This window comes from Solenopsis invicta, chromosome 13 (assembly GCF_016802725.1).
Source record: "Solenopsis invicta isolate M01_SB chromosome 13, UNIL_Sinv_3.0, whole genome shotgun sequence".
Classification (NCBI taxonomy): Eukaryota; Metazoa; Arthropoda; class Insecta; order Hymenoptera; family Formicidae; genus Solenopsis; species Solenopsis invicta.
In genome coordinates, this window is record NC_052676.1 from 4067558 (window position 1) to 4088884 (window position 21327).

General features: G+C 47.1%; 1 protein-coding gene across 1 annotated transcript in view; it reads right to left on the reverse strand.

Moving 5' to 3' along the window:
• The window catches only part of LOC105194364 (one cut domain family member 2), a 114105-nt gene extending 94281 nt beyond the window's left edge, over positions 1–19824 (reverse strand). Inside the window, 2 exon segments of the mRNA XM_039456401.1 lie at positions 15973–15990; positions 15993–19824. Coding sequence (XP_039312335.1) covers positions 15973–15990; positions 15993–18000 — 2026 coding nt within the window. The 5' untranslated portion in view covers positions 18001–19824.
• Between the last annotated feature and the right edge of the window lie 1503 nt (positions 19825–21327).

Here is a 21327-nt window from a genome sequence, read left to right on the forward strand (position 1 = left end):
CAAATTCAGAAAAAGATTCGCGATGGTGACGATATTCATTTCCCGAGCGTTACGAAAATTCCGCGCTGCATTTCGTTAAGATTGAACCCACGTGTGCGTGTGCGCCTTGCCACTCCCACCTCCAGCTTCAACGTAATAACAGAAAACGACATGAGATCACAAAACGGAAAAGCACACTTCAAGAAAGAAATCATACAACATAAAAACGGGGCGTCGCACACTGGCTTAAGGCTCACGTAACTTATGATAAAACTAAAGTAACTAAAATGTGAGTAACGGTAGCGGTATCTTTGCCGAGCCGATCAATCATCCCCCGTTGACATGTCGGAGGAGAAGTTAGGAATATCAGATAGCGCAGAAATTTGAGACACCCGGGGATTTTAATTCTTTCTCTCTTGTCTTAAAAAAAATATATATGCACATGTACATGAAAATCTTCGACTTGCGATAATCTTCGTAACTTCGTTACTATCTCTTTATCGAATTGTTATCCAGGGCTTTCAAAAACAGTTGTCTCATATTTCTATTAAAACGTCCTCTCTCTTTCTCTCTCAAATCCGCGCTGTATCGCTGATGGAACAATAGCGAAAAATTCGATCGTCAAAGATACCGCCACTGGTCGATTTCTACGAATTCCAAGCGTTTGAGTGTCTCAAAAAAAAAATATATATATAGATATATATATTTTGTCGGGAAAAGCGGGACATGGGATACGAGGGACGTGATTCGGGGTCGTAGGTTGTTGTCCCTGATAAAACAGAAAACGAAAAAACATGGGGAAAACCAACTAAATCCAGCGTTCAATCGCAGCGAAATATACACGACGCGAGAGGAGTTCCCGCGCGCGCGCTTGCGACTTTTTGCAAAGCGAGCGTCTATTACAGAGCGGAGGAGCGTGCCAAAAAGATGAGAAAGATTCTCACGACTGTTAATCACGACGGAATTTATCGCGACGGAAAGTAAGTTCCAATGTTCTTCATAAGAAAATATAATTTAAGGATGTATCGGACGTACGGTCCTTGCAAACTAAATAAATTTTGGAAATGTTGAATATTAACACCTCAAATGAACTATATACGAATGAAAGCGAATAACATTATATTTTTATGGTTTATTCTTTTGTCAGCAAAAATTAAATTAATTTTTACAACATTAAGAAAAATCTCAATTCTTTTGTGTAAAAAATTTTATTGCGGTTGTTTAGTTATTTTGTAAATAAATAAATTTTGTTTATGTTGCAGGACTGATTACAATGAAACTTTACATAAATCACCTCGAATATTTAAAGTACTCAAATAAAAAAAGTTAGATTTTTTTGTCATTATTTCATTGTTAATATTTTCATTACAGCACACGTCTACCTTTTATTGAAATAATTTTTCATTCAGGTAGAAAATCGTCGTTAAATTTTTTTATTAAGTACTTTCAAGTGCAACATAAAGCCATTTGTAAATTTCTTAACGTTTTGAGAAATGTCCTGTACATCCTTAAAACACGACGCGATGCAAAGCACAATTATTCCTTCCTTTTTCTCTGATAAATTACAAATTTCATTAAAACTTCTATTTCTTTATTTCTCGGCAATAAATATTTATTTCTCGTTAATTCTCAGTAAGAATTATTAATTTATTCCTTGATAAATTATTGCTTCGCTTGTTCATGAGAAAATTGACACACGTCCTTCTCGCAATGATCGACTCGTTTTGCGACGCAGGCATTGAAAAATGCGGATTGCGCGAACGCGAGCGGGAATGATCCTCGCGCGGCCTGCAGGGCGCGCGGTCTTTCTCTCGCGGGCGAATCCTCGAGTCGGAGACGAGGAAAACGATTGAGGCGAAACTTCGACGGAGTCCTTCGTGGTGCGTTTGTCTATCCGTTTGGTTAGGTCGAGACATTTACATATTCGCGCACGAACGGGGGAGAGCCGTTCGGCTCTCTGTCTCTCTCTTTCTCTTTCTCTCTCTCTCTCTCACGGAGATCGAATCGATGGTTGCGCTCTCGCAGTTCTCTCTTTCCTACTTTCGAGACTCTCAGCTGGCATCTTCCGTGCTGGCGCCCTGCCGACGATCATCTTCGGACGACGACGACGACGACGACGATGGGGAAGGAAGACTGTTTGCAAAATTATACAGGGGGGGGGGGAATTATACAGACGAGGAAAACACAGAAGAGGGTCACACAGACGTGAGACGAAGAACGAAAATGAGGCGAGAGGTGTTGCAATTAGCTGAAATCGTCCTTGCGATTCTTCTCACGTGAAAATTTGGTGGAATGGGGGTTGGGCGGGGGGGAGAAAGAAGCGTAAATGTGTTGCGAATCGTCCTGCGAAGAAACGGTCCTTTCGCGAGGGGAATGCGGAGTGCGAAATACGGAATTATTGAAATTCACCAGAGGAGAAAATGCGGGGAAAATGAATGAAGGGCCACTTCGTTTCTCTCGTTCGTCGAGTTTGTTCACTCGCGATCTTCCCGATACAATCGATGTTCGGGAAAACTGATTCATCGCGCCGATTTTCTATCGTTAGCCGCGCAGGTGCTGCTACCTGTTAACGCACTGAGAGGAAAATGAAGTAGTTTTGGCAACTATAAATTTCACAACTCGCGAAAATCCGAGTACCTGCCACTAATTTGTAAAAAGTACCAAAATGATACTAAATACTAAGAAACGTAGTTACTCCAACGATTTATGTGCATTACCAATTGAAATAGCGACTCAACTACACTACGCGGCTGTTTAAACTTCACAAGCACAAGTTACGACAATTGCATTTTTCTAGTTAAAACAACTACTTTTTTTTTAACAAAGCGTAATACTATAATAATTAATTGTTATAATTTACTACAACGCACTTTGGCATTAATAATATTTTTTTTCGTCGAGACTAATTTGTGTCGGTATATAGGATGATAAGGCCCGATTAAATATTCATATGCAAACAAAATAAGCACAACAGCGGTGATGATGCGGCATCCTAAATGCTGGGAGAGAAGAACGGAGAATTCCGGTGGTTCTCGGTGGATTCAATTTTTTTCCTCGCCTACACTTGTATTGCTATTATACTTTTCTGTAGTTATTCTAACGAATTATATTTATTACATTTATTGTCCTTATTGCGACTTTATAATACGCAGTTAAGGCGCTATTTGTCCTGAAATTTCTGGTCGCTGCAATGATATGAGTTTTTCTCTGAATGTACGTTGCGAGAATCGTTTGTGGGAGTTTTATATATCGCGCTTACGTTGGTTTTATATACGAGACCTTTCTCTCTCGAGAGAGTCCCGTAGTAAAGCTTCATATTTGTCTAATTAAATTAAATATGCCGGGTATGAATTACGCGGGAGTGCTCTTGATGTTACGCGTTAATATTATAGCCGGGGCGGTTATTATCGTCGCTTTTGATCCAGATTCCCATATTTAGCGCTAATCCGTCGTCGTCGATTTTAATGTGCTATAAAGGTATGTGTGTCAAAAACAACGTAGATCGATGTAGCGTCCCAGGAGTGTTGACCCCCGAACAATTTACTTCGCCTTAATCCATTGTTAATATATCTCCTCGCCGATCTTTTCACCCGAGCAACCTGCCGACCCTCCGAGATCGATCTTAATTCTTGAACAATTCTAAAACGGCTTTTTATCTTATCGCGCGCCGCAGTAATTAAGCCCCAAGTTCGATTTCTGCAAAGAGAAAAGAATATCAGTAGGAAATGGAGCGAGAATGGCGGACACTTTCCCAAGATTTCAGCCGCGTGGCACTATCCGCCTCCGAATTTCCTTTTCTCACGGAGTGTCGTCTCTCACCCTCTCCCTCCCTCTCTCTCTCTCTCTCTCTCTCTGTTTCTCTCCCTTTCTTTTTCTCTCTCTCGTTCCGTACCACCCCGTACGTACGCGGGACACGTACGTAACAGTTGCGAACTACGGCGTGTATGCGTCGTACAACAGAAAGCCGGTTCCCACTGAGCACCCCGTTTCTACTACGTTTACGTGATGGAGAACGAGGGTATGGAGGTAGAAGAAAGAGAGGCGGAGAGTCCCGCAGGGGTGAGAATAGGAGAGAAAGAGAAAGACAGAGAGAGAAAGAGAGAGAGAGAGAGAGAGAGAGAGAGAGACTTCGTGTAGCGTGCGTTGTGTGCGGCCTACATACATATACGGGGTGTCTCGAGCGTACTCGCTTGCCTCTCGGTCACGAAGGATCCGCGTCTTTGTCTTAAAACCGTGGCTTGCGCATAAACGGTGAACTCAAGGTACAGCTCATTGAAAGTTAAGGCACTCTGGCGAATGAATTTTTCGAGACGCCACGCCGACAGAACAGCGAGATCTTATCTTTCAGATTTTCATTTTCGAACGAAAATTTCCCGGTTGCCCAAGTAGCCTTTAACGAAAAGCTGAAAAGAGACTGCGCGGCACCGAATGGATATTTTTGAAAGGATTGGCTGTACATATTTGATCGCGCGAATCCACACGGTTAGAAATCTAGCCGCGATAGAGCCCGGGGCACCCCCTCCCGGTACGTTGCATGCGTGACGCGGTGGATGAGTCAGCCGGTGGAAACGGTATCCGAGAAATTCGTCCGGAAACTTTCCGGAAATACGTACGCCAAAACGCAGGATGCGCTACTTTCGGAGCTATGATAATAGTCGAACGATTATCAATATTTAATCGTCGCGCGCGATGCGCGAGTTCTACAGTTTCTTCCGTCTACAGCCTTTCCGTCTCTAGATTGTGGAACAAGGACGTCTAGAGCACTATAGCCGCTTGGATCCCTTCCCGATTTCGATATATTTCTCCAATTTTCTGTTTGTCTCGCTATGACAGTTGCTTTTAAATAACCGGAGACATAGTTTACACATGTGTTTTTGTATACACGGTATCCTGAAATTCCCGGAACTACCGTAGCCAAAAAGTTCTCGAAGAATTAAGTGAAATTAGTTATTGCAAGTTTTTATTTCAAATAATAATTTTTTTTTTTATGTGAGGCTTTAGAACTGGCTAAACTGAGTTTAGATAGTCGCGATAATATTACAGGCAACCGTCTAAACGTTATCTTTGATTGACCAGCTTTAAACTCTTATCTTCCAAAAAATTCTGTTTAAAGTAAAAATTTTGAAATAACCGTTTCGCTAAATTTTTAAAAAATTTTCTTACTATAATACTTTGATTCGTAAATTTCAAAATATGTAAAAAAAGTCGTTAACTTGAGTAAATTGTTCAATTTTATTTAACTTAAATACATAAAGTACTCGAAGTTTAGTTTAAGCAATTATATGTTTAATTTAAATATTATACATAAACACTAGAATTGAACAAATTCAATCAAGTTGAAAAATGTAGTCAAGTTAACAACTTTTTTTTCTCAGTGGGTAATCAAAACTATAAATATATAAATATTTTTTTTCTATTATAACTTTAATTTTTTTAAATAATTGGATGCTGAAGTATCATCTGGTATTTCTATAAAATTTTTGTGCAGCTGTTTTACCCATCATGCGAAAGCAAAAGAGAGAAATGTAAGATTCTAAACTACATAAACTATTTAAATAAATTTTTAAAACCTCTCTCCGAGAGAAAATTAAAAATTTCAAAAATTTACTTTTTAAAACCTCAAATTGCAAGTTCTTTATTTTCCTCATTTTCGTACTCTCTTTAAATCCCGTTTTCCGAAATTACGATTTTCATCAGAATTAAAGCAGTTTTAATCGCGGAAGTTAAATATTAATCGGAAGTTTATTTTCGAGCACACACATCCGTAAATAAAAAAGAACGAGAGTTAATTTAAAACGATTCGCGGAAAATAATTCTCGGCGACTATAGTCGTGGGGGGGAAAAAGTGCGGGGGTTTCCCCTGAGTGAGCTTTCCAATTAACTTGCCGACGACTGGAATCGCGGATGATAAAAATATTCGCGCTCGCGTGCGACGTTGTCGTCGCGATTAAGAGACCGTCGTTCCAGGAGAGCATCGCTTATCACAAAACATACCAGTGTCACCTTTCGTTTATCAATGATCTACTTGAAATCCAACCCGACCTGTCGGTCCCCGCGATTTCCCTTCACCTCTCCCCCTTGGCGAGGGCCTCTATCGGGTTCTCTAGCGACGCAATAGCGAGCGTACGCATCTCTCACGTCGTAGATAGACGGTATACTATAATGAAATGCTGGAGCGCGAAAACGACGATTTCAGTCAGTTCGGCCGACCTGGCTCCGCGGTGTCGCGGTCGGCATGCGGGCGAGCTTGTCCCATTTTACGCGTCGCGCGCATCTGCCGAAATTCCGCGAACGCGGCTTCCTCCACGAGGCGGGCCGAATTATCGCGCAGAATTATTGCGGAACAGAGAAGCTTGCCGCATAAATAACCGAAACTTACGTTAATTCGGATGGTGTCGCGATTACGTTTGCTCTTCCTCGCGCATTGTCTGTTTTATAGAGAAATTTTTAGGAAGAGGGATACGTCTCTGACTTCCTCGCTCTTTCACAATTTACATGTATCTATGTCATTTTTTTTTTTTTATTATTTTCATTATTTTTTATGTATCGAAAAAAAAATCGAGTTTTCTTGATCTTCAAATTGCTATATCACTGTTATTAAAAATGTCATAAAATTTAATTTGTATTTTTGAATTACATATTAAATTTAATATCTATCTATAACTGACAAGCACGCGCGTGAAACTTTGCACTTTTGATGACATTAAATTTACATTAAATCTACATTAAATGTTTGTAATGTACCAGCTTGAAATTTGTTTTCATTGCATTACGTTAAATTCCGCTGCCGATTTCCAACAGTATTATTATATTGCTTCGGGGTTAATGTGATTAAACAAATTTTACAAAATAAAAAAAAATTCTACGCAAAAGCAATCTTACATTAACAGACAAAATCGTTGGACGCTAGAAGCAGTTTTTAAAATTAAATATGCGTTAATTGTGTTAATTTATTAGGACAAATATTATTAATTTATTTAATGCGTTGTTTTAATCCTTCGTGATCCGACCAGGATTTGAAGGCCTAACAGAATTTTCAATTTTGAATTATTACATTTTGCTTCAAATTCAGAGGCGTACAAAAAAAAAGAATGAAAAAACGATTCGGGTTAATCAACTGTGAAATCGTATTCTGAAATGTCGGATAAATATACCAGAATTTTTTCAGATGTTTTAAAGCCCAAAAACTTTCAGAAGCGCTATCAGATATCAGTGACCCAGTTGGACTAGGAAAGTAGCGAAACAAACGTTGGATCACGGACAGTTAAATATTATTTGTACATAGAGTTATAGAATAGTTAGAAATCCGATAGACCTTTTGCCTGTTTGAGTTAACTCTGACAACAATATAAGGATTAATCATTTTTTTTAACTAATAGCAATTATTTATAATTTTATTTGTAATTAGTGATAATGTTAGTATTTTAATTTCATACAAAAAATTTAATAACTTCTATTAAAGTACATAAAAATATATAAAGCGAATTTGATTTATAAAATTTAAATAAACTAATTTAAATAATAATGATAATATCCGATAATATTCGATAAGGGTTACATAACGTTTCAGCGCTCTGAGAGACTTGGGACGTTTAATAAATAGCGATATCTACCAATCTGTCGTTTCCGAAGGTGAAAAATTATCACAGAGATTGTCGCGAGAATAATTATTCGCTTTCGACATTCTCATTCTCGGGGCAACGGAAATATTCAGGTCCTTTTTTTAGACGCTTCGTCACGGAAAAGTTCACCGCGAGGCACGAAAGCCAACGTGGGTTGCGGCGGCTCTTCTATCGGCTCTCGCGTAGCGTAACAGCTGTACGACGAAAGGTGTTCATTGATGTGACATCTGCACCTTGAGCCCGCCCTATCCCCCGCCGTCCGATAGAACGCGCGTTTTAGTGAACGACCTCGTTTCCCCAGTAAAAAAAAGAATCGATCTTGAAAACCCTACTTTCTATCGTTTGGGAGATAAAAGCGTGGCGTTAAAACAATATCAATTTATATCCGCTTTGACGCGGGAGAGGAGACCCTGAATTTTCGATCCCGCGATCACCATTAGATTAGGCTCGGAGGGGGATCCGAAGACTCCGTTTTCGAAGATTCCGTTTGTGGAAGGATCGAAATTCCGGCGGAACGCCTGCAGATTAAGAGTAAAGATCTAAGAGGAATTGCAAAATTGACAAATTTTGTTTCAATGGCCGGGAAACTTAAACGCGAGAGGGGAGAAGAATTAACTCTAACTTCGGGAACTTGGCAAAGTTAGGAAGATCCGAGAGGACAGAAACTAAAACTCCGGCGTCTCGTCAAATTGCGGACGCGCGAATAACAGGCTGAAGCACTTCGTTTTAATCCCCCCTCTCTCCATTCCTCTTTTTCCCTCTTTAGGAGGGGACGTTCCTCGCGAGAACTCGCCCGTCGCCCACCGGACTCCCGGGTGTCGCTTGAAAAATAAATATATCGATAACTCGATTTCGACCGCTTCCCCCGAAGGGGGACAGACAGGGGGAGTTTTATCAGAGGGACCGCGATTTATCAGACATTTCGCGGGGAATAAAAGCGCGGGGCCGGGAGCGCGGGGGCGGGGTTGCGGGGTGACGGCATGGGGCCGGGCGCGTTCCCTGCGAGCCGACGGGACATCCCGTAGGAACGACGACGGGCACGCGGTACACGCGGGGGCGAATTCGTGCTATGCCCGACATGTGAGCACGCATAGGGCCTCTCCACACCCGCCGGGTGTCGCGTTTCGGCGCGTGCTGCGCGACAACACCGTGGAAACCGCACCGCTGCCCTGCTTTCGCGCGCGCGAGGATGCGTCATTCCGCCACCCGCGCGCGGCATCGTGGCACGTCCAGGGAGGAAAAAGAGCGGGACGTCTCGAGCCACCCTTAATTAGCCGTGGCGTGGAGCCGCGCGCGGGGACCCCCCGTCCGGAATAGAATTGCAAAATCGCAAACGAGCTCTCTCTCTCGTATACTATTTCGTCCGTCGTAAATCCGGAGCGGGCAAAATTTATCGTTCATTAAATCGAGGTGGAGAGTGAGCGCGAAAGATGATTAGCTTTCGAGATATTTAAAGATATCGCGTGGTGCGGTAATAAGGACCTCGTGTGAATAATTGTGTAACGAGAGTTGAAACTGGAGGTCAACTCGCTGGGAGTCTAATTTGCCGGTGATTTTTGCCGGACGGAGCCACGACGTTCGTCGTTTCGGGAATTTCGAGAGGGTCTCGGTTTATTTCGCTACGTTGTAAAACAATTTAGCAAATTTACACAAATAATGGATGTAAAAATCGCACGATTAGTTCCGCGAGCACAAAAAGTCGTGTAATTTTACGGAAATCATGCGATTCAAACGTTTCAAACGCTTTACGTAATTATCGAAATTTTTTTAACATTGCGTAACGCAACAGTAACATTCTACCGTTGTGAAGTATAGTGCGATCAACATTCACCGTGCATGCGCGAGAATTTTGTTCCGCCTAGCACGCTATATGCGGGCGCAGTAATCATTCTATCGTTTACAACATGTATGATAGAGAAACAATATTTGAATCTGTAATACGGAAAGTATCGTTGCATTTCTATACATATTGCAAATATATTTTTGTTTAGTTGCAAATTAAAAAATTAATTTATGATAGAGAAGCAATATTTGAATCTATGATGCGGAAAGTATTGTTGCATTTCTATATATATATATTGCAAATATATTTCTGCTTAATTGCAAATTAAAAAATTAATTTTATTCTTGTATACCGCAAATTTACAAATGCGTGGAAATTTATGACTATTATAGCGGGTTTCAAAATTACCCCGTACAATAGATGCGGTTTTACACGAAATTTGTTTACAGCGAATGGTAAATTATTTTGCGTAATTTGCGGGGACTATCGTTATATATATCATTATATATGCAAATTAAGATCTACAAAAAAAAATACAAGAATGAGGCAACGGCTGCGATTTTAAATCCAACTTGCTTATCTTGAGAACGTTAGAAGCAGAATACTGAAACTGTTTTAGATCGCTAATAAAACTCGTCGCATTTATTACGTAACGTCGAAGCGAAGAATAATAGTCTCCGAGTGATTCTTATTAATGAAATTAGTCTTTGGGGGTGCGCGGTATATGTACCTTTGCCGTCTAGAGAAAAACTTTGCAACTCCCCTTTCTGACCAACTACTCCCTTTCTTCCAACTTTATTTAAAACGGAAAATAGAAGTAGCGGACGAAGTTCCCGGCGCTAAATCAGTACTAAGCAGAATTCCACCTTCGATCTTTCGAACTTGGACAACTCAAAAATTCGCGTTTACTGGGACGAGGCGCGGGTATTGATCGCGCTGTTAAAAACATAAGCGTAGCTCGCGGTAGCGCGATGTAACTTTGTGATAAGCTCCGCGAGACAGGGAAACGACACACAGTCGTATCGATTCTCTTTTCCTTTCTTTTTTTTTCTCCCCCCGTTACACGTCCAGTGCGTGTAAGAAGACACGTGTGCGTAGCGGGCCGATGTAAGACCCCGTGACGCGCGGTGTCAAGCGTTGACGTTCAGGAAAAGCAATATTAATTTACGCATTTACTTATCGCATTCGTCAGTTTTCAAATATGTTGAAATCTTCGCGCCTTGCGCGATTCATTGCGAATACGTTTCAACACTTAGTGGAGCAAAGTCGCCGATATGAACATACGTCTTTTAGAGCGAGACACCCTCTCATTTATAGGAAACTAAACATTGCGCTTAATTAATATCGATAAAAGTACGATTTGCTGAGATAATTAAAAATTTATACGTCAGTCTTTTTTTTTTATTAAAAGCTCTTTGAATTTTTCAAAAGCAAGAATAAAATTTACACGATTTTTTTTTGCAAATTGCATAATTTAAACAACAGCGAACAGATGATATTAAACCATTTTACAGATTTGTAGCGTTCTAAAACTGTTTCATTTATATTTTTTCTCTTATTTTCTTTCACGTAATTTTAAACGCAAAACCAGGTTGTAACGATAAACTGGTACACACAGCGATAAGACAGACTGTAAGATGAGAAAAATACGAGTATATAATAGAACAAAAGACACAGCATTAGAGATCTATTTATTAATTCAATAACGTAACTTAATTCTTAATATTGTCTTGCTATATGTTTATATCTCGGAACAGTAGAAATATTTGTATAAATTGACAAAAAACGTTTTACATCAAAGTAAAAGGCTTTTAGGAATTCTCATATACCTTCATTTGTGTTTTATACAGACTACTCATGTCAAAGGCAGAAAGCGAAATTTATATTTATTGCTTGCTACTGCGGTTTCGGATCTCATTTTATCTTTGCTCATCTTATGAAAAAATTTAATTATTGCAAAAATTCTAAACAATATTATAACATGTTATTTCTAAAAGACATTTTTTAATTCCTAGTTTGTATTTATAATTCCAAAGTTTTTATATTTTTAATTTTTATATTTTTCGTTTAACAAATTCAAAGACCAAGTGGTATGTAAGTCGCGGTATTGGCGACCTTCCTCCAAATTTGAACAAATCTCCAAGTTCAAAGGTCCGATTTCCTATTAAGTTTAGATCCTCGAAATTACATAACAAATCGATCAGAAAGGTAACCATAACGTAAGACTTGCGATAAAAAAAAAAAAAGAAAGAGCCCCGTGCAATCCTCAAAAACGATAGTTGCGCGGAAAGCTAATCCGAATGGGAGTCGCGAAATGAAATTCGTTCGTAAATCATCCAGCTGGCTTAGGAATATTGCACATGGGGGATGCATCTGGCGAAAGTAAATAGAAAGACACGAGGAGCCCGCCGCGACTAATGCACCTGACCCCCTCCCGTCGTGTGACGATCGATAGCGACGATAACGGTGGACGCAATTAAACGCAAATGACATCCAGCAATGAGGCACGCGTACCTATAGTCATTACCAGATGAATTCGAGCACGAACAACAATAGCGGCGGCATAATAAAGGCAATTTATAAGAGTGCAACGTTACGCTGCTCGCCCGATTGATTGCCGTTTTAACGGCCGAGCGAATTATTCATCGTCTGTTTAGAGCCGCTTCCTGGAAGACCTGGACAGGCGCGCGTTCTATAGACGTTCCCCTTGAGAAACCTATTTTCCCACGTGATCCCGCAAATCAGGCCGCCGGTAATTTATCGGTTTCTTTCCCGCCGTATCTCTATCTCTCATATAATTCGAATTTCGATCTTAACTCGCAATTTTAATTCGAATCTCTCGCGACGCGAGAAGGAATCTCTCTCTCTCTCTTTCTCTCCCGGTTGAATTAATATTAATTCTTCAATTTGATTTTCGATCCCGATCTGTCGATTTGACTTTAATTTCTAGAAACACTGATGAAATCTCTCTTCGGGCTTTTCTTTTATAGAAATCGTAGAGGCGATTACTTCGCTCGCTCTCGTTTGACTTGTAATGAATTAGATTTAGAGGCTTCGCGCGCGTAGGTTTCGGTAGTCGAACGCGTTCTAACGAGACAGGTTTTCACAAGAGAGAGAGAGAGAGAGAGAGAGAGAGAGAGAGAAAGAGAGAGAGAGGAAAGGCGAGAGAAAAAGATACGTGGGAAACAATAGCGAAAGAGGCTCTAATCTGAAGAGCACTGAATCGACCCTTTTTCTTCGTTTTCTTCTTTGGCATTGTCTCCTCCCGGCGAACCCTTTGCTTTCCTGTACCTTGCCGCGCCTTTTCTTCGCTCCCCACCGGCCTTTTTCACGACCCTAAGAGTTTCGTACCACGAGGGGCTACCGGTAGAAACAGTGACCGTACAGATAGAAGAGAGAGAGTCCCTCTTTCCGACATTATCTGCATGCCTCGGTAGGCGCGCAAAGAAGCGACGGAAAACGGAGAGGTAGAGAGAGATAGAGAGAGAGAGAGAGAGAAAGTGAAAGATGGGAAAAGGATGAGAGGACGAGCTATTTTTCATTTTCCTTAACGACAGCGCCGGTTACGAGGCGGTTCGTATTTTTGTTCGCGAAAAGACACCTTGAGCCACTGAATACGTACAGAATGCTTCGCAGTTCATGAGCTTAACCCTTCGGCCCCTGACATCCATTAACGTTATGAACGTCAGGTACATTGTACTTCATTATTTCTTTTTTTTGACGTTGCTACGAAAATTATGTCATGTACGAGGATATTATTTGGCACGTAAGACTGTTTACTTTGAGGGATGAAATAATTAGTCTCAATAGATTCTACGACAAATTCGAGATATTAACAATTTGGAGTTATAATTGGTTGAAAGAGGCCCTTATCCCTTTTAATACATTGCGTCTCGGGAAAGCGAATTAGATCGCGTAATAAACGTTCCTTGGCTAAATTCAATGGGCTTTGATAGACTTTTAATATGACCGAAAATATGATTACGAGATAATTTTAGAAATTAGAGCTCACGAGCGAGAAATGATGATGATTCTCTTTGACGCTGAAGAAATCTACTGCGAATTCACGAGATTAAAGAAATTGAAGTCGCGCCGTGCATAGCAACCGAGAAATCTATTAGATACATCGGATCCGCGCAAAGTACTCGAACAGTATGCTCGTAATTGAAGTATAATGTTCTATAAAGTAATTTCCGAGAAAAACTTGATCAAATTTTATGACGAAACAGTGAAAACGCAAAGAGGATCATTCTGCTGTTGGAGGTCACACTCGAGTGACGCGAAAATCGCGAATCCCGCGCAGTGGTTCCCGTTGGATGGAAGAAGGTGGTCCACGGGAGGGGGCGAAAAAGAGAAAGAGGGAGAGACAAGGACGATAACGACAACGAGGACGACGACGACGGCGACGGCGTGGCGAACATGGCGGCTCCGGAAAGCGAAGCCGTGCCGAGCGAGGCCGAGGTCGCGCGGCTGCGCCGCGACGCCGTCGTCGCCGTCGCTGCCGTCGTCGTCGTCGTCGTCGTCACCGTCAACGGCGGCGTCGGCGTCGGCGTCGGCGTCGGCGGTGGCGGTGGCGGCGGCGGTGGTGGCGGCGGCCGCGTGACCGCCGCGCGCGATCAATACTTGCACGCGCGGCGTGGCGCGGCGAGCGCCGCGACGCCGAGCGTCGCGCACCGCGCACCGCGCCGGGGACGAAGGATGTTGAATTCGAAAAGTGTTATTCCGCGCGTCTATCTCGAATGATATGGAAGGGAACGCCTCTCCCACGTGGGTGCCACGTGTGCGCTTCCGCTCTCCGCGCGCGCGCTTCGCACGCGCGCGCGGATCCTTTGCGCGAGTATCGTTTTATCCTCCCGTAATCATCTCCGCTAGGATCCTTTGCGTCATTATTCCTGCCGGGCTCCACTTAAATCGACGGGAAGGGCCCCGAGATGTGTGTTCGAGAGAGCGGAGGTGTTTGACACTTTCGATCGACCGATTTGCAACTTCTCTACGTTTCTTTCGGGTCTTTTCATACATCTTTGTAAAACGTTCATATATTCGATTGTTTTTCACATTAGTATCTTAAATCTAATCTCGGAATATTCACATTTCACGGAGGCTCTGTCTCACGCAGATCACGAGTATGGAGTCGCTAAATTTGAATGACCTGTGAATGTTTTATTTATCGGAAACTCTAAATGAGAAGCGCAACAAGGACATATTTCGCGAGTCGCTTGATACATACGCGAACAGTTAAGTCATTTCGAGCGGTCAATTTCCGGATATGTGAAATTGATTTCCGCTGTGTGTTAATAAAAAATGAAAGTCTCTTACACTCGCGGATTTCCTATCGGGGATCAGAGCGCGAATTAATGTTCATTAGTAAAATTAGCAAACCTTTTCGCAATCCGATCGTAGCTCCGATTTTGTTCATTAAATAGATTCTCGACTAATGCGATTTGGAGATTCTTTATTACGTATTAAAGCGCTCGAAAAGAAACGCCTTTTCCGAGCTCGCTCCAGAGGGGAGGATCATCGGATGGGGTGCAGTTTTATTTTCAATCGTAGGATGTCGTCGGGCAGGCTTGTAACGCGGTCTGTCAAGCAGGTGCGATTTACATAAATTATTTTTAAGATGTCATTAAATCACTCGGGCGCTCGTGTGCGCGCGTGAAATGAATAACGTGTCTACAGCTTCGTATATTATTCCGAATGCGTTCGATCGGTTTGCAAGACTCGGTCTTTTCTTCAAACGCGTGCGTCTTCTTTCATATTTAATGCCGCAATTCCTCGATGAAGTCACTGAACGGAAGCTAACGGTTAGAAGTATATATTTCTTTTCTATCGTTAAACTAAGCTAACAGTTGGAATTGGATATATTTCTCTCTGTATTATTCCGTATCCTTTGAGATTTTATTTAAATGTCATCTAGTTGGAAAGTAGTTAAAAGCAAAGCCTCGACATGTTCGCTCCTTTCCATTCTATCAGTTCTTCGAAATGAGTTTAGATTCACTGTCAAAGAGTGAAATGTGGCGAATATTTGGTTTATTGGGAAATCCAAGGGATGACGCAGGTAATTTTAAGTATTTCCGCGCGAAATGCCGATGGACGATCCGGCATGAAGCGTCGATGTCCCCAAGGGGATCTCGCGATTGTTGATATCACAAATCGATATATCACAAATCGATATCAAGGACGTGTGCAGGACGAGAACACAGGCACGAGCAGCGAGACACGTGTGTGAAGCGTGAGAGACACAAACGCGTGTTTCGTTTACAGGTGTTTGTACTCTACGTTGTGTGCGAGAGACTCACACGACGATGACGACGATGACGACGACAATGACGACGATGATGACGATGACGACGATGACGACAACGTCGATCGGAACCCGAGGGTTATGTATTTTTCACGTTGCTCTTGCATAGAGAGCCGGACAAGTACGTACAAAGTATATATATATATATACGATAGACAGGTGGGACCTTCGCGATTGAGTGTTTCGATTTGAGTGGTTTTGTGGGGGGAGACAGTTTTGTATACGTGGTGAATGAAGGGGGGTGGGGGTGAGGGTGGGGGTCTCTCTCTGACGCGTGGACGACTAACCTGCTAGCCGCAAGGCCACATTCTCTGAAACTCAGGCTCCTGCAGCCACTTCCACATCCGCCGGAAGGTTTCGCGGCCGCTCTTGAGCTTGGACCAGGGCTTCGGATTGCGCAGCAGGTCGCTGAGGGTGCCCTGGCTGCGGCACAGCACCCGCTGCGCGAAAATCGCCTGCGGTATGCTGTACCTCTTGAGCTCGGCGCTGATACGCTGCGCGAGCTCCTTCGTGTTGATCTCCTCGACCTCGCCGGCGCCGCCGTTGCCCGCCGCCGACACCGTCTTCATCACCACCGACGTGTGTTGCACGTGCTGCGTGTGCGATATCGTCTGCTGCTGCTGCGACATCGTCTGCTGCTGCTGCTGCTGCTGTTGCTGTTGTTGCTGCTGCTGCTGTTGTTGCTGCTGCTGCTGCTGCTGTTGCTGCTGCTGCTGCTGCTGTTGCAGTTGCGTCTGCATGGTTGGTGGCGGCGATGCCGCGCTCGGCACCGAATGCGTGCCGGGCGGGGAATGATGCGATGGCGCGAAACTCGCCGTGGCCGAAACGGCCGGCGGCGAGGACGGGCTAAGCGCCGCCGGGCTTTGCTGTAATCGCGGCAAAAAAGCCGGGTCGTAATGCGGACTCGCGGACGACTTGTGCGGCGAGTTGAGGCCGCTCTGACTGTACGCGCTCTGCGGCGAGAGCGGGCTCGGTTGCAGTCCCGCGCCCGGCGACGGATAATTGTGCGACGGCGACATGCCCATCGTAGGTAGCTTGTCGTACGCGTACGGCGAGCCGCCCATACCGAGGCCGATGTTACCCAGGCCGTTGTTCTGCATTACGGCGAAACTGCCGGTGACGCCGCCGGCCGCGTGACCGCCGTAAACGAACTTGTCGCTCATCGTTGAGATCGGCGGTAACGGCTGCAGCGGCGTCAGCGTGGCGTACGACGAGCCGGGACTGAAGCCGGGCGGCGACATCCTCTCGGCCACCGAGGTCAGTGTCTGATACGTCGGCTCCGGCTGCATCGCCCTGAAGTCCGTCGCGTCGATCATGCTCGCGACCGACACGCTGATCCCCGACGTAGGCGTTAGCTTGCCCGGACTGAGGAGCTCCGAGTCGTCGGCGTCGCGCGAGTCCACGTCCACGTCCTGAGGCGGCACGATCACCGACAGGGACTCCCGCGCGCTCTGCCTGCCACCGCCGCCACTACTACTACTACCACCACTGCCACTACCGCCGCCGCCGCTGCCGCCGCCACTGCCGCCGCCGTTACCACCGCTGTTGCCGTTGCCGTTGCCGTTGCCGTTGCCGCCACCGACGGCGCGTCCGCCGCCGCTGCTACCGCCGCCGCCTCCGCCACCGTCACCGTTACCTCCGCCGATTCCGCCGCCGCCGCCGCCGCCGCCACTATCACCGCCACCACCACCGCCGACGCTCGGCGGATCCTGGGACGACGACAGATCCTCCGCGGCGGCGAGGTCTCGCTCCTCCTTGACGCCGAGCGCGCCAGCCGCGAGCAGTTCCAGCGGTAGGCTCGCGCACGCGATGTCGGGGCTTTGAGAGGCCGACGAAGACATACCCTCGACGCTACCTCCTCCGTTACCACCACCACCCCCGTTTCCACTACCGCCACCACCACCACCTCCGCCGCTGCCGCCGCCGCCGCCGCTGACGCCGACGCCGCCGCCGCCGCCACCACCACCACCACCGCCACCGCCGCCGCCGCCTCTACCGCTCCTACCACCCCCTGCCATTTCGTGCACGACCTCGTGCTGCTGTTGATGGTGGTGGTGGTGACTGTGATGGTGATGATGATGGTGGTGGTGGTTGTGATGCCTACCCCCACCGACCACGCTACCCCTACCTCCGCTGCCACTTCCTCCTCCTCCTCCTCCTCCTCCTCCTGCGCCACCGCCTTCTCCGCCACAGTTCCCATTCGAGCCGCCCCCACCGCCCCGGCCATGCGTAGACACCGCCGCCGGGGAATCGACCGAGTCCAGTAATTGCTCGCTATGCGATTGATGATCGCCTATGTCCCCTATACCTTCCATTTACGCACATCTAGTTCGGTAGTGGGCGCACTGCCACTCGCTCCTTCGCTGTCGTACGCCGCCGACGACGACACTCCGTCGCACCGCGTGTCGCACAGACAGTAACCGCACTCCGTAACACCACTCCGCGTGTATGCGCGCGCGCGCGCGCGCGCGTGTGTACTCGCACGTTTCAGTAGTTTTATTTTTTTCTCACGCGAGAAGTACTCGCTACTCTCTCTCTCTCTCTATCTCTCTTTCTGTTCTCTCCGTTTACGAGAGGATTTCGAAATTTGATTCTCCCTGATCACTGATCTCGTTGATCTCCGCTGCACTGATTACCGCACGATCACGAACCGATCACCCCAACGTGTACAACCCCCTCGGCAACTACCTCGCGAATACAGCGCGTAAGCGGACGATGACGACGATGACAATGACGACGACGATGACGTCGACGACGATGATGTTGATGCTGTTGATTCTCCACCGTCGCATAGGGAGCACCCGGTGGTAACGCAACGACCACCGTGTGCCCATGACACCGCGCGAGTGCGGAGCGAGTGAGAGCGCACGCTCTCTGCGCTCGCGCGCCCGAGTGCGAGCGCACCCGGCACCGGCTCTTCCCGGTGGAAGAGACGAGGAGAGAAGAAACGGAGTGAGAGTGAGAGTGAGAACAAGAGCCAGAGAGAGAAAAAGAGAGAGCGGGCACAGGCGGGCCCAGAATACGAGACGTAGTGGCGCGAAGGGGGTCGATTTCACCGCACTCTGTCTCGCACCGCTGTCTCCGTTCCGTCGCGTTCCGTCTATCGGGGACTTGTTCCGCTCCGCCCCCTTCCCCTTAACGGTCCCTACCTCGGGTGTTCCGAGTCACACTACCGGCATACCGCTCTGCCACCTGGTCCGTTCTACTACCCTGTTACACCACTACCACCATGTCACACTACGCCGCTATTCCGCTCGCGCGCTTCTTCATGTCGCGTGCCGCGAGTTCCTCGCCTGGTCCAGGTGCGACCACGTCTCCGTCCTCCTCTTCCTCCTCCTCCTCCTTCTCTTCTTCCTCCTCCTCCCCCTGTCCCCGCCACGTGTCAGTTTGTTCGTCCGTTCGCTCGTTCGCGGAGGGGAGCCGCGTTCGCTTACACACTACACCAACACTGTCACTATCACTACACCAGCACACCGTCAACGGAACCGTTACCGTCGTAGTACCTGCGCAGTGGTCCGGTTCGCGCCTTTTCTCTCCCCACGTCCACGTGAAAGGGGCGACCCTGTGCGGTGACGGTGCCGGAAGAATCGGCGGATGAGAGAATCTTGCTTTCTTATTCGCGCGCGCGAGACCAACGTAACTTCCGCGGACGGGTGAGGGACGGTCACTTTTTTAGGGAAGACAGCTCGCGACGATTCAACTCGCGCGATCGTGTCGTGTCTCTTTTTCGCCCGGCTGATCAGAGAGATTGCGAGGGTGCGACGACGACAACTTGGTACGTACGGAACGTTAAGTGACAGGAGCGACCCCTTGCCGGTCGCACTCCTGCCGGCTAAGCCGCCGCCGCCACCACCATCAACGGCGCGCCACTAAGGGTGTGTGGGTGACACGGACACCCACCGCCCACCACCGTCACGACGACGACGACGAATACTACCACTACTACCACTGCAACAACCACCCCGCCGCCACCGCCGCCGCCGCCGCCGCTGCCACCAGCACCACCAGCAGCAACTCCAACTACGACGCTACCGCCGACGTCGCCGCCGCTGGCGTCAGTCAGCTTTCTATCGATTTTCCAATACCTCGTGACCAACGTAGCTCGATGCGCGCGGCTCGATACTTCGAGCATAAACATCGACTCGCGTCACCCGCGCCCGCTGCCGCCGCCGCGTCCCGCACCGCGACCTCGACCCAGCGCGCGGTGCACGATGAGAAAGCTGCACCGGATTTGACGCGACTCCGACTCGCTTCGATTCGCGATCGTCGCGAAGTCTGTCCCAGGAAACTGTCCGCCGACTGTCTTTTCGCTTACACACACGCACACACACCGCGTATCTCGGAGAAATAGTCGAATCTCGAATCTCTTTTTTATAGAAAAAACTCGACGCACCCCGGAAAGGTCCAGAAGAGATTTTTTTACAGAGAAGATGCCCGCGACATTTGACGGTCCTTCTTCCGGTGTATCTCCAACTTGCCAGCCGACTTCCTTTTTCCTCGAACTAGGTCGCCGACGTGGTCGTAGTTGACACTCCGCGTGAAGTTACTTCACCCAAGTGCGCCAAGTTTCCCGAGTGCCACTGCGCGGACTTTTGCCTCGCTCCTCTTCTCCGGGGTTCGCAGTCGTCTCGATTGTGCGGGTTATTTAACGAACGCCGATCCCGGTCGATCGCCGAATCGATACGCGTCGATCTCGTGCGTGCGCGCACGCGCGCACGCGGAAGTCGCGAGAGGACCGAGATCGCGATTTCTCCGATCACGCTCGCTCTCTCGCCTCCTCTTCAGGATCGAAACGTCAATACGCCGATGAGGCCCGCGCGCCGTCCACCATGACGCACGCCGCGCTGTACCGAGAGATCCGCTCTTCGAGATGTCGTGGCCTCCTCCCGTGGCCGCGAGAACGAACGATCCGCGGGAACGATAACTCGATCGGGCGACACCGATGGCGGAATCCGCACACACACACACACACGCGTGTAGGCGAATACACATACACATACACACACGCGCGCGCAAATACACCGGACAGGCAGGGGTGGCAGAGAAGAAGAGGGGTCGTCGACGATTGGTCGCGGCCGGCGTCGATACGGAGATCAATGGCCGCCCGCTCTCTCCCGTGCGGATGATGCGAGAGCGAGAGAGAGAGAATGAGAGAGACCACGACGGCGTCGAATCGACTGTCAGGCACTTCGGCCGCGCGCTTTCGATCGATCGGCTTTGCGGAGTCGAAGTCTCGCGCGGTGCGCCTGATGCTCTTCGCGCGCTCGATGGCGCACCTGACCTCGAAGGGTGGCGAGAGAGAGAGGAGAGGCGGATATATTCCTTCGGGTACTTCTCTCCCGCAGGAGACCGGGGTATTTCGTGACCGATCCTGGACTCGGTTATCCGCGGCTCGCCGACGCCGGCTCGCGCCGCTCGCGTGCGCACGCTTGAAAGCGCATCGCGACGCTCTCCCTTTCCCGCCTCTCGCACCCCCGAGCTCTCTTCCCCGCTGTCGTCAGCGTCGTCGTCTTCTTCTTCGTGCTCCCGAATTCCGTCGCAGTTTGTCCGGCACGCGAATTTTCTCTCGAGAAGACCGACTTCCTTGCGCTCCGAACAATTCCTCTTTATCTTCTTTTTCTTCTTGTGGTTCTTCTTCCTCT